The sequence below is a fragment of the Salvia miltiorrhiza genome, chromosome 7 (assembly GCF_028751815.1).
Source record: "Salvia miltiorrhiza cultivar Shanhuang (shh) chromosome 7, IMPLAD_Smil_shh, whole genome shotgun sequence".
Lineage (NCBI taxonomy): Eukaryota > Viridiplantae > Streptophyta > Magnoliopsida > Lamiales > Lamiaceae > Salvia > Salvia miltiorrhiza.
Window position 1 is genome coordinate 17,472,016 of NC_080393.1, and position 13,164 is coordinate 17,485,179.

The 13,164-nt window shown below is 37.4% G+C and overlaps 1 protein-coding gene across 1 annotated transcript; it reads left to right on the forward strand.

The window, feature by feature from the left end:
* The first annotated feature begins 1,528 nt into the window (after positions 1-1,528).
* Positions 1,529-6,975, forward strand: LOC130995651 (sphingosine-1-phosphate lyase). The gene is made up of 15 exons (XM_057921018.1): positions 1,529-2,002; positions 2,090-2,135; positions 2,702-2,853; positions 2,972-3,031; positions 3,373-3,597; positions 3,685-3,826; positions 4,102-4,152; positions 4,240-4,331; positions 4,932-5,058; positions 5,884-5,899; positions 6,045-6,152; positions 6,229-6,283; positions 6,350-6,496; positions 6,574-6,652; positions 6,737-6,975. Exons 1-15 carry the CDS (start codon positions 1,800-1,802, stop codon positions 6,857-6,859), a joined length of 1,626 nt encoding a protein of 541 aa, XP_057777001.1. The 5' UTR covers positions 1,529-1,799; the 3' UTR covers positions 6,860-6,975.
* The last annotated feature ends 6,189 nt before the right edge of the window (positions 6,976-13,164 follow it).

Genomic DNA, 13,164 nt, shown 5'->3' on the forward strand with positions numbered 1-13,164 from the left:
GCCATTGGGCGAGGGCCAAGTGAGCCCGGGCTTCCTGAAACTGAGACGACATATCTTTTCGCTCCTAGAGAAGTTCCTAGCAGTAGAAGCGATAGACTCACCATGCTTGGTCTAACAATAGTACCGCCACACTGCCCATAACTGAGTCAACCAACGTTCCAGGCTTTCAACTCCCAAAAAATCGCATACCACCTGACAGATATCCCACATGGGGAGATACAAATACTGTTTGATCAACGCCCAAAATTCCGAATCCTTCCAAATCCTGCTCAGCTTCGGGCACAGTAGCAGACAATGAGTCGTGGTACCACAAGAGATCCCACACCACGAGCATGTGTCCGGCGTTGGAATATGTGAGATGTCAAATTGAAGTCCATTGCAATAAGGTTATTGAGCATACGCCTTGTGAAGTGTTTAACCTTGGAATAAGGTTATTGTTCAAACACAAGATCTTTAGGCTTATACATATTAATTACTTTATCACTTGATCAATACACGCAAAACATTCCAATACCATAATTTACTTAGTGTGTGCCATTTTTCAAACTTAGATGAAAAGGCTAGAGTGATTTTTGCATAATTTGAAGGCTGAATCAATTTTGAGCTCAAGTGAAAGATGATGCTATACACTTTAATTGATAATTCTCTTTTCGTCTGGTAAAAGTAATTTTACAAGAGAATTACGATTTTTAATAAAAGTGATTAAGTATTTTATGAGCGGATGAAGAGTCTTATTTAAAAGTAGTGTTAATAATAATAATTAATTGTATTGCGATAAGAAAGAACATGTAATAGAATAGGTAAATAAGTTAATATACGAAGGGTATCTACCGTGATGTAGATCATGTAGTGTCTATAAATAGAATATGATTATTTTTTGTGGACATGCTAAAAAGGAAAATTATGACTATTTTTAGAGGGCGGAGGGGGTGTATTTTTACATTGCATTGAAAAAATTCCACTTATATAATTGATTAGGACTGAGCATCAGTTCAAAATTGAACCGAACCGATCGATTTTAGCATAATCGAAATCGAACTGATGCTTGCACCATAAAAATCAAACTGAACCGAAATTTGGTCAGTTCTCCCCTAATAAAATCAAACCGAAAAACAAGTCAAACTTCTACAAATCGAAACGAACCAAAAATTATTGGTTCATTCAGTTTTTTTCGGTTTGATTCGATTTTTGCTCATCCTTAAATTTATTATTATACGGGGTATATAGTATAATATACATATAGGTTCTATCTGATTCCCAACTGATCCCTGATAGGGAAACTGAAATCGAACCGAAATTTAATCGGTTCTCCCCTGATAAAATAGAACCAAATATCGACCTAAATTTCTCTGAATCGAATCAAACTAAAATTGATTAATTTAATATGTTTTTTCGATCCGATTCGATTTTTGCTCTTCGTATACACAATTTATATCCGATAATATTTTAAACATTTTAAACTAGTATCGTAACCCGATAAATTTTAATTCTGGAGACGATATGGCGCAAGAGTTCTCTCCCCCTCGCCATACGAATTGAGTCAAAACTTTTACTGCCGTAAATTCATTTATTTTTTTAACTTCAAACCAAGCTACGCAGACTTGTCTGAATAGATGATCAGTCTATTATCAAGTGATCCTATCCTACAAAGCTTTCAACTCTCAGCTGTTTAGCCTGGTAGAAAATATTCCTCCTACGCCACCAATTACTTCATGAGTATATAAACCGAATTTCGAACTCCTTACTCATCAATCCAATACAGATTCAGAAACTGAAGAAACCTAACATCGAACACAACGATGGAGTTTCGCCACATATCTTCGTCTCTCAATCGATTCAGAGCTTCGTCTAATTCCTACTTGTCTGAATTCGAGCCTCTCGCGCTACTTCTCATACCTTTGTTGACGTTTTTCATCGCCAGATTAGTTCAATCGGTTCTTGCCGTGGTTTCCGAGAAAGGCCTCAAATCTGCGGCCGTGGAGTTGGTCATGGCCTCTGTCAAGTAATATCTCACATTTTCTTCCTGTCGAGCTTGTGAAGGAATGTTTTCTTTGGACTAATTTATCAATTTGTTCGTGTGTGTGATTAGGTTGGTGCCTGGTGTGCAGAGGTATATCGATGCTGAAAAGCAGAAGGTACGTGTAACTTTGACTTTTGTTTCTTCATATTTTATATTTTGCTGGTTGTTTCTGAGCGTGTTTCATATAAATAGTATGGATATGGAGTTTGTGAGTCTCGAAGTTTGAATAAAATTATGAGGTGTACTTGTTGCATTAACTGAGCTGCAAGAGGAAGAGAAGAACAATTAATATGACAGTGGGGCCTGGATAAATAAAACTAAAACTGATTTTCTGTACCTTTATCAAACATATTTCAAGTATCATTGAAAATATAAATATCTAAGAATCATTTAAAAATCTGGAGCTAGTCTCCATACTTTTGAAACAATTACATTAAAATTGAAGCTTGACTAAGCTTACACTTTCAGGTAACTCAACTTGAGCCAGCTCTTTTGTAATTAGTCAACCTAAACTGTTACTGGACTCAAATATGTACAGATCATTGTTATCTGTTTCATACAGCCTTATCATGATCTGCTATTTTCCAAAGTATCACTCGATTGCACATAGGTGGCCTGCTCTGTAACAATGTGTTAATAATATAAACCTTCATATGAAACATTGACTTTTCTTGCATCCAGGTTGTGGATAAGTTGCAAGGTTCTGGTAAATCAAAGAGAGATGGTTGGAGGACTGAGTTGCCTAGGGTAGGGTTAGGAGGTGAGGTTGTTGATCAAATGAAAGATGAGAAGCTAAAAGATGTGGCATGGCAGGGCAAATGTTCTGGTACAGTGTATGTCTTCCGTCATTCATATCACCTTCCACACTTGTTACCTGATGTTTTATATAGAAACTCATTTTCAGCTGCAATTCATAGTTCGGGTTTTCTTATTTCTCTGTGTTTCGTTCAGATACATTGCAGGAAGCGAACAGGAAGGACATTTTTCTTTGATTAATGAGGCATGCTCGATGTCAGTAAGATGTATCTTCTTACTACATTTTTCTTCTTAGCAATTTCAGCTTTCATGAATAGCTAGCGACTGTGGTCAATAAATGGAAAAACTTCTCACCTCTTAGTCTGAAGTGTGGTGTATCTACCATACTGATGCTCAATCAGCTTAGTGGAAAATATAATCTTTAAAAGAATTAATATTCCTTTCCATGGTAGAGGAATCTGCCACATTCTGATTACTCTTAAATAATGTTATTTTTCTGGTCTCATGAACTAAGAATCTTGATATGGATGGGGTAACTGATGATTGTTTTTCCCGTCTATATAGCTGCCTTATAGGATTTTTGAATGTCTTTCCAGGTTTGCACATACCAATCCTTTGCATCAAGATGTATTCCAGAGTGTAGTGAAGTTTGAAACAGAAGTCGTGGCAATGACGGCTGCCCTGCTTGGAAGTAAGGAAAAGGCTTCTGGAGGGCAAATATGTGGAAATATGACATCAGGAGGGACAGAAAGTATATTATTGGCAGTGAAAACCTCACGGGATTATATGAAAACTAAGAAGGGAATAACTAATCCAGAAATGTCTGTGAGACATTCATTATTGTAATGACCTAATATGTTTTATGAGAGATTACAAAACTGATTCAGTTTCTGACTTCCTGGTAATAGGATTATACCGGTTTCAGCTCATTCAGCATATGACAAGGCTGCACAATATTTTAAGATCAAATTGTGGCGTGTTCCTGTGGACCAAGATTTTAAAGCTGATGTTAAAGCCATCAAACGACATATTAACCGGAACACAATATTGGTTACACTCTATTCTGATACTTTTGGGCTACATTATTCACATCGTCGAGTTGTTTATGATATTTGTGTTTGATGTTGTAAGACCTCAATGGTACGACATTAAATATTTTGGATATTATGCCTTAACAGTGTGCATTTTGATTGAAATATAGCTTATTCAATCTCCATGCCATCTAGGTTCAAGTGAACTTCAATGTTTAGGCTTTCTACCTAAAAGCGTCTGTTCTAGTTTCTGGTGCCTATTTTAATCTGCTTGAGTTGCTATGTGTTCTGCAGATTGTTGGATCATCACCTGGCTTCCCTCATGGAATTATTGACCCAATTGAGGCATGCTGCCCCCTATTTTATGATTTCTTGTGCAACTTGAGCTTCCTTTGCTTTAAAGAAATCCTGAAATTATGATTCTCTTTGTAGGAGCTTGGTGAGTTAGCTTCTGCCTGTGGGATTTGTTTGCATGTTGACCTCTGCCTCGGTGGATTTGTGTTGCCTTTTGCTCGTAAGCTCGGGTATGTTGCCAAATGTTCTGAAATGATTTGCGATGTATCTTATTATTCTTATATGGAATTGTTTCAAATTCTTTCTTGCATTTGTGATGCACACCTTCTATCTTGTGATTTTTGGAGATTGTTTTTTCTACTCCCAAATATGATCTTGATATTATGATAGTGATGAATAATATTTTATCTTATCTCGTGTCTGATGTCTTATTGTTCATTGTATTTAGTACTCTGCGAGCTACCTGTAGGGTCAGTAAATATATATTTTTCACAGTTGAAGCGAAACTGAATTTCCACTACTGTCCCTTTTTTTATACTTCCAAGGAGTGTTCTTCTGCCAATTGAGCGGAAGACTGGCATTAAATGTAAATTTAAATAATAGTAGTTTTTTATCGCTTTGGTACTTGTGTCTTGTAAATACTACATCATTTGTTCTTTGAGCTTTTTAAGCTATTCATATTATGTTCAATCTTTATTTCAGCTTACTATTTTGATATTACAAGAGAAAACCTGTTTGTTGCTGTGCGGCAGAAAATTCTGTTACCTTTCTCTTCACTGTTTCAATAATTTCAAACTATTTTCATAATAACATCTGACCATGTCTCCTAGGTATCCTGTGCCACCATTTGATTTCTCTGTCGGAGGAGTAACATCCATATCTGTAGATGTTCACAAGTATGGGCTGGCTCCTAAAGGAACAAGTGTGGTTCTATACAAGGATCATGACATGCGGAAGGTAGTAGATAGATTTTGCTAGTTTCTTTTAGTTAAGACCAAGTGGCTGCAATTAGATACTAGTATACTACTCCGTATTTATTTTGGTCTCTACAGCAAGATGGTGTTTGGGTAAGCTTATTTAAAAGAGCTTATAAGCTCTAGTAAGATACATCTAGAGCTACCAAAATGGTAATCTTATTTCCAAAAGACGATGTTGAATTGTTTAGACAAAACCACTTTGAAGATGTTAGTGATGGTATATGAATTAAAATGATAAGAATCAAAGGTATTTGAAATAAGTTTGGGGGTCCTACTTTCCCAGAAACACCTTAGTAACTCTTTATACTGAGAGCATAACCCCCCCCCCCCCCCCCCCCCCAAAAAAAAAAAAAAAGGATTTCCACACAAGTTTTAGAAGCATACAAATGTCCATACATCTTCTAAGACGTTTTAAAGAGCTTATAAGCTTTGCCAAATCTATCTAACTTGGTATAAGCGTTTCACACTTTTGGTCCATCTAATTGATGGAATTCCATGTTATAGCTGCTATTTTGTTTCTCAATGTGCACCTTTATTTCTTTTCCTTCAATTTGGCCCTCTCTGATCTATTGGTTCTCAAATCAGAGACAGGATTAAATTACAGATACTGATTACACATTTAATCTGGCAATTCTTCTGATATACATTCTCTCCTTCTCCCTCAGTATGCTATGCTTGCCTGTCATTTATTTTTCTGTTGTATTACCAGTCTCTCTATTTTATAATATTTACTGACATTCCTGCCTTTAACTCTGCTGATTTATTGTGGTGCTGGATCATTTGGCAATTCAACTCTCTTGTAAAGCATCAATTTGTAGCTGGTGAGTTGCTTTGTCCACCCAAACCTTTTATGTTCTTTTATTGTGGTTTATCATGAGAGTTTTGACTATGTTCTTCTTTTCTTTCACATGCATACTCGTATCAGTAATAGTGTTTACCGCGTGTATTCTTTTTCCATCTGTCTAGTCACTGAGTGGACTGGTGGGCTCTACGTATCGCCAACAATTGCTGGAAGCAGGCCTGGAGCTCTGGTAGCTGGAGCTTGGGCAGCAATGATGTCACTTGGGTTAGAAGGTTATAATTTTCATTGCTTATTTAGTGTTGCTGGTCAAACTCGAGAGTCAAGTGTGTTTCTTGTGACTGCGAACAGGTTATCTAGAAAACACAAGGAAGATCATGGAAGCGTCAAAGAGAGTAGAAAAGGGGTAGGCATCATCTCAACTCCTGAAAGTGTTATTGCCGCATTTATATGATTAATGCTTGGATTGCAGGGTGCGCCAGATTCCAGAATTGTTTGTTATAGGAAGGCCCGATATGACAATTGTGGCTTTTGGATCAAACAGTGTCGACATATTTGAAGTGAACGACATCATGTCATCGAAAGGATGGCACTTGAATGCACTGCAGAGGCCTAACAGGTAAGCGCTTGTTTTCCCTCAGTCCTAGTGTGCTTGAATTTAGTTGGTAATGTGTTGATTTCTTGGCTGTTGATCAGCATCCATATCTGCGTGACTCTTCAACATGTGAACGTGACTGAGGAATTCATCAAGGATCTGACAGATTCCGTGCAAACTGTAAGTCCATTGATTATCATAATCCTTTAGTATTAGATGTGAAGAGAGAGGAGGTGATTGGTGTATAATATTAATATATGACAGGTGAAGGCAAATCCAGGGCCTATGAAAGGGGGGCTTGCTCCAATATATGGTGCTGCTGGAAAAATGCCCGACAGAGGAATGGTTAAAGATTTGTTGGTGGATTTCATGGATAACTCCTGCTAGCTCAATATATCTATTTTCATTTACCATTTCTCTTCTTTATATGTATAGTGTTTCAGACGAGCAAGACATTCCATTGATTAATCTGAAAATTTCTGCATCACATATTTACAACAGTATCATTATTCTCTCGTGCAAACAGATAGATGTAGAGAGAGACTACGGATATTTGAATTAGAAGATTGCATATTTCAATTGGTAGTGATTGCTGTGTACTTTTTCCTTTTTTGAGCAGGATTGTTGTCTAATAAATCCTAAGGGACGAACAAATGGAATTGAGAGAGAGAATGAAATGACTTTAGTAACGGTATCATATCACTATCAGAATGGAAAAAGAATTTCCCTCAAAAAAAAAAAAAGAATGGAAAAAGAATGAATTAAGTAATAAAATTCTTATGGCGGATATTCATAAGGAATGGAATGGCCCATTCTAAATTGATTTCATTCTTATGACTAGTAATAATAATGAAATACAATAAATAATTGCATTGCATATGATAGTTTTAAAAATATTAAAATTAATTATAATAGTTAAAAGGTACTATCACAATGTTGCAAATATGATGGAACAACTTTTAAAAGCATCTTCGGTGCAAGAGCTCCTTTGGTCCCTACTTAAGAGCCCCTTACTCACGTTAGGGAGCTTTTAAAATGGACTGTATAAAATTCGTTTATATTTTCTTCAAATTAAATACATTTCAAGATTACAATAGATTTTGAATTTTGAAATAAAAAATTTCATCAAATTTAAATTTAAACATTACTATAATTTAAAATCTTTAAATTACAATATATATATTTTTTTATTAATTCCATCCTCAACGTTTGCAAATTTTGCAACCATTGCCTTATGCATGACCAACTCATTCGGGCCCATTTTTTTATTTGTCCATTTCGATAATTTGAGCGTCGGCTAGGTCGCTTTGTGTCCTGTTGAAATCTTCGATAGAGGTTGCGACTCTATTTATTGCCGAGAAATATTGCCCATTGTTCCCCTTGCGCCGACGACTCTACCTTTTTGCATTTCTCCTTATCGCGCTTTACCGCCTTTTGGCCTATAAGTCTAGTTGTGGTGTTTGGATCGGAGGACGTCGCCGTGTATACCCTTGGCAAAAGTCTTTGAGCGCTTCGATGAATAGACGTCGTCGACGGTGGAGGCGAATTGTTAAGATTCGCAGAGAATACGTTAAACCCCCGAAGTATTTGAATAGATTCTCGTTGTTGGCTTGATATAAATCTTGAGCTTGTTGAGTGATTTGAACATCATTCATGCCGTTCCCCCAATTAGCTCGGCATTTCTCGTGGCCTCCCACAACTTCACATCCCTTTGGATGAAGTCCTTTTAAATACATGTAAAGTGACATGTTAAGGTGAGGCTTGTCACATATTAACATGAAAACTAATACCTCGTTACCCCTGTGAGGGAAGGTTTCGAGTTTTGGGACTGGTGCTACCATCTTCGATTTGGGTTTTGTTAGGAAAGTGGGACGCCCACAGTAATTTTCATTTGTGTTGGAGATTCTCCCACCGAATGGAGGGGTACATGTTGGGGGTGGTTGTTCTGCAATTGTTTGGGAGTAGAGGATGGCGACACATGCATTTTGATTTGGAAGCAGGGGAGTTTATGTTATGCTATTGTTTGGGAGTACGGGGATGGCGACAGCGGCGGCCCAACAAGGGTTTGTGTTTCAGAATCTGTAGGAATTGGTGGGAAGAGGTTGGTGGCGAGGGGAAGGGGTTTAGCTGGGGCAGCGTGGGGTCGGCGACGTGGGCGTTCAGGGGGATGGGCGTCGAGCATAAACCAAACCGAACCGAAAAAATCGATCTAACCAACCCATTTTGGTTCGGTTCGGTTTTGGATTTTCTGGTTTGGTTTTTGGTTCGGTTCTCAAAGGTATAAACTGTATCGGTTCGATTTCGGTTTTTCAGCTATGGTTCGGTCGAGAACCGATACATACATATATTTTAATAAATATATTATTTATTATATATATTTTATATTTTAAACACAAAATTCGAAAACCCTACCTAAGTGAAAATTTCATTTTCATTTATGCCCTAACACACCCGCTGTCTCCAATTTAAAAATATCCTCCTAGGTTCCCAACCATCTCCTGAAATTTTCCTCCCTTGGTGACGCCGCGCCGGACGCCGGTGCCACTCCGACCAGTGAGTCAGTGACCGTCCCCACCCCGACTTCTCCTACGTCACCTCGCCTCTGACGACACAGCATGAGCAACAGGCACCACCTGAAGGCGCTGCCACTTCTTCTCCAGCACGAGCCACGAGCACGTGGAGCAGATCAGCTTCTCCTCCACCGACGCCGCCCTTCTTGCAGCAGACTGACCAGGCGGCGGCGTCACCTCTCCGTGATTTCATGTTTATTTATGCAATTTTAATATTCATTGTATGGCATTGATGGTTATAATATTTTTTTCGAAAAAAAAATAGGCTGTCGGTTCGGTTACCGACTGAAACGGATCGGTTTCGGCCGGTTCATTTTTGGTCGATTTTTGGGGAAATAAAGGTTCGGTTCGGTCCGAACTCAGGGTAGGTCTGTTCGATTTTAGTTTTATCATTTTGGGTCGGTTCGGTTCGATTTTGAACCGATGCTCACCCTTAGCGTCAGCCAAGGAGTTTGCTATTAAAAGAAAATTTTGTTTTTCCTTTTTCCCCCCTTTTATGTTAAATTATTTATTTAAATTTATGGAAAGTTATAGTTATAATTTACTAATTTAATCTCTTTTGTATCAAACAAGAATATAAATTATCTTAGGATTATCCATATTATTTATCTAGATTTTATTAATAACTCTTTATCAAATAAATCCTTAATGGATTGAGTGAACTTCAAAAATGTCAAAATTAAAATACTATTTTCGTCCGTAAGAGTGTATCACATAAGGGATGGTGTGAGTTTTAAGAAAAAAGTTGATGGATAAAGTGTTGAGTGAAAATGAGTGGTTGTAGTTGAATTGGTTGTGAGATGTAAAAATGAGTGGTTGTGGTTAAAATGAGAAAGTGGGGCCATGTCCAAAAATGGAAGTGATACACTTTTATGGGACGGACGAAAATGAAAAATGTGATACATTCTTACGGGACAAAGAGAGTAGTAAAAATAAAAATCGTTCATTAAAATAAAAAACTTAAACATTAGCTACACTTATCATTTTACCCTTCATATAAAAAATTTAAAAATTGTCCATTATTTTTATAGGGGAATTATCCATTAATTATTTAGTTGGGAATTCGAGCTCAAAAGCTCGAATTCACAACCAACACTATTTCTAGTTGTGAATTGTTGCTTTAAAACTCGAATTCACAACCAATACTAGCGATTCAATTGTGAATTCATCAAATTGGTTGTGAAGTTAAGAACATTAACAACACAAATTCGCATCGTAACAATTTTTAAAAATTCCTACAATTTTTACTGGTCATATCTCTCACCTTCTCAAACATTATAAAATCGATAATCATTCATCTCTTCTAAATTTTGCTTCAATTAAAAAACTCCTCAAATCTGCAATTATCATCTAAAAGAAATCTCTAAATCGCCGATAAAAAAATCTCTAAATCGCGAATTCCACCTAAGCAAACAATTCCAATTGTTTGTTATAATCGACCATCAACGTTCCCGACGGCGACAATTAATAAGAAATTAGTCTTCATTTACTTCAAAAGAAAGAGTGACATTGATAGCGTCAAGCTGGAGTAAACAACGGTGGTATAGATTTTGTATGGGATATGAACGATGTTATCGGTGGCGGAGATGACGAGCCTGTAATTGGTACCAGCAACCACCTATGACGTTTGCTTCAACACAGACTCCAACTCCACCGATGCCTTTTTTTTCCTTGTTGTGTTCCGCTACCGCAAATTTCGCAATTGCAATCACCTCCAAAGCGTTCATACTTTGGAGCCTCGAGAAGCAGCAACGACAATTAGAACTGCCATTGAAGAGGTGTTTTTGCTGGTGGCCAACTTTAAAATTGGTGTCGCTGTCATAGCTTCTGCTGATGATGTCGTTTCTGCTCATGTCACCCTTGGCTCTACAATTTGCTCGTTCAAGTTCATGCTCCACAGATAGAGAGAAGAGATAGTGAAGAGAAAGTGTATTGAAAAATTAATGGTAGAGACAAAATTATATTCATATACTCCCTCTGTCCCAAACGAAATGACCTATTTCTTTTCGGCGCGAAGATTAAGAAATGTGTATAAAGTAGATAAAGTGGGTTGATGGATATTATTTAAATATTAAGTATAGAGAGAGAGTGTATTGCCAAAAAAGGAAATAGGACATTTCGTTTGGGACAGCCCAAAAAGGAAAACAGGACATTTCGTTTGGAACGGAGGGAGTACAAAATTTGATTAATTTTAAAGTTTTTTTATTTTAGTAAGTTTTTATTTATGTTATATGAAAATAAATAATTTTGTACATTGACTCTAATAAGTTTTATATAGTATTTGATTTGATTTAGAGGGTGTTTGGCTAAGCTTCTTAGCCGCTTAAAACAATTTATAAGCTCATTTAGAGTGTTTGACAAAATAAATTCATAAACAACTTATAAGCTTTAAAAATAAGTTTCAAAAGCCTCTAAGTTTCCAAAAAAATAAGTTTCTTACCTATCTTATTTCTTCATATTCTTATATGTAATAATTATTTTATAAATATTATTTAACTATAATTTATTATTTTTAAATAAATTCCTAAACAACTTATAAGCTTTAAAAATAAGTTTCAAAAGCTTCTAAGTTTTCAAAAAATAAGTTCTTCTACCCAACTTATTTTTTTCGTAATTATTTTATAGATATTATTTAACTATAATTTATTGTTTTTATCAAGTTCATATTTTTTCGATTGTCTTCCTTTAACAAAGATTATCTCTATCTGACGATGAAGCGCAATCTATTGGTAAGACGTTTCTCCTCCAATCAATAAGATTTTCCTTTCTTTGAGTGTAACATTTTTTTTTATACTCCCTCCGTCCCAATAATCTTGTCCCACTTTCCTTTTTGGGTTGTCCCAATATTCATGTCCCATTTCCGTTTTTGGAAAAAAATAGGGATCTCACTAAGATTAATTAATCAGGCTATTAATTAATCATCATAATTAATTCCAACTTGTTGAATCATTTCTACTCTAAAAGAAAACACATTCGGCTCTTTCTCTTTCTCTCTCTATTCCAGCCGACTCTCTCCATTCCTCTCGAGAACCCTAAATTCGCCGATCAAGTTCCTCCGGCGTCGCCTCCCCTTTCCCCTCTGTATGTGTGCGTTTCCCGTCGCCTAATATTTGGGCGAAGCAGTGCATCTCCATCGACTATCAACGCCGCTCTCTCTCTCTACCCGTCGACTCCCTCCATTTCTCTTCGAAAATCATAACGTCGTCGGTCGATTCCCACCGGCGCCGCTTCCCCTTCCGCCTTATTTCTGTTATCCCATGTTCGTCGGCTATTATTGACCGGTGTTTTAGGGTTTTTGTGAAAACCCTAAAGATTTCACAGATCCAAGCCGAGCGGCCGTCGATCTCGAAGACCGCCGTGATGAACAACCCATGGGAGGGATATCTGAGCGGCTCGTATGTTCCAGATACGGAGGAGGACTTTTCGACTTGGGGCTCGCCTCCGAAGGTGTTTTTCCCTTTTCTCGGTGACTTTTTCGGAGGAAGACGGAGAGTCTGACGTGGTGGAGGAGATTAAAGCCGCGTGTTCGCCGATCGGAACCCTTGCTTCGCCGAAATCCAGGTTCTCTTTGTTTAGGCGTCCTGCCCCCTTGAAATATATGCAAATGCTTAGATCTACTGCTGTGGAGCCTTTGGTTTCATATCCTGATGATTCTTCCTTCATTTGTGAGGAAAATTGGGACGATGTTGTTCGTTATTGTGGTCCGGAGGCCCCTGTGAGGAAGTTCAGGCACTCTCCTGCTATGTTGGCCTTCCTGAATGGACTGCTCTATTTTCCATAATACTGGGTGAGATCCTCCAATTTTATCTCTTCCCTGTATATGTGCTTTGGTATAGGCTCTGTGTGGCCTTTGTTCTGTGTATACTGGGTGAAATTCTGTGAGGCACTTGTTGGGCGATTGTGAGCATATTTGAGATGATGAATTTGTGCTCATAGAGTCGATTTAAGTTAAATAATCTATGATGAACTGGTATTATAAACTGAAATTGCAGATTTAAAGCCTCTAATATGGTTACATGTGTTGGTGTGTGCCCTATTTGCATGCATATGATGGTGTGTGCTCATATGTGGCTAAGTTTATGGTTACATATGTTGGTGTGTGCCCATATGTATTGCAATTTG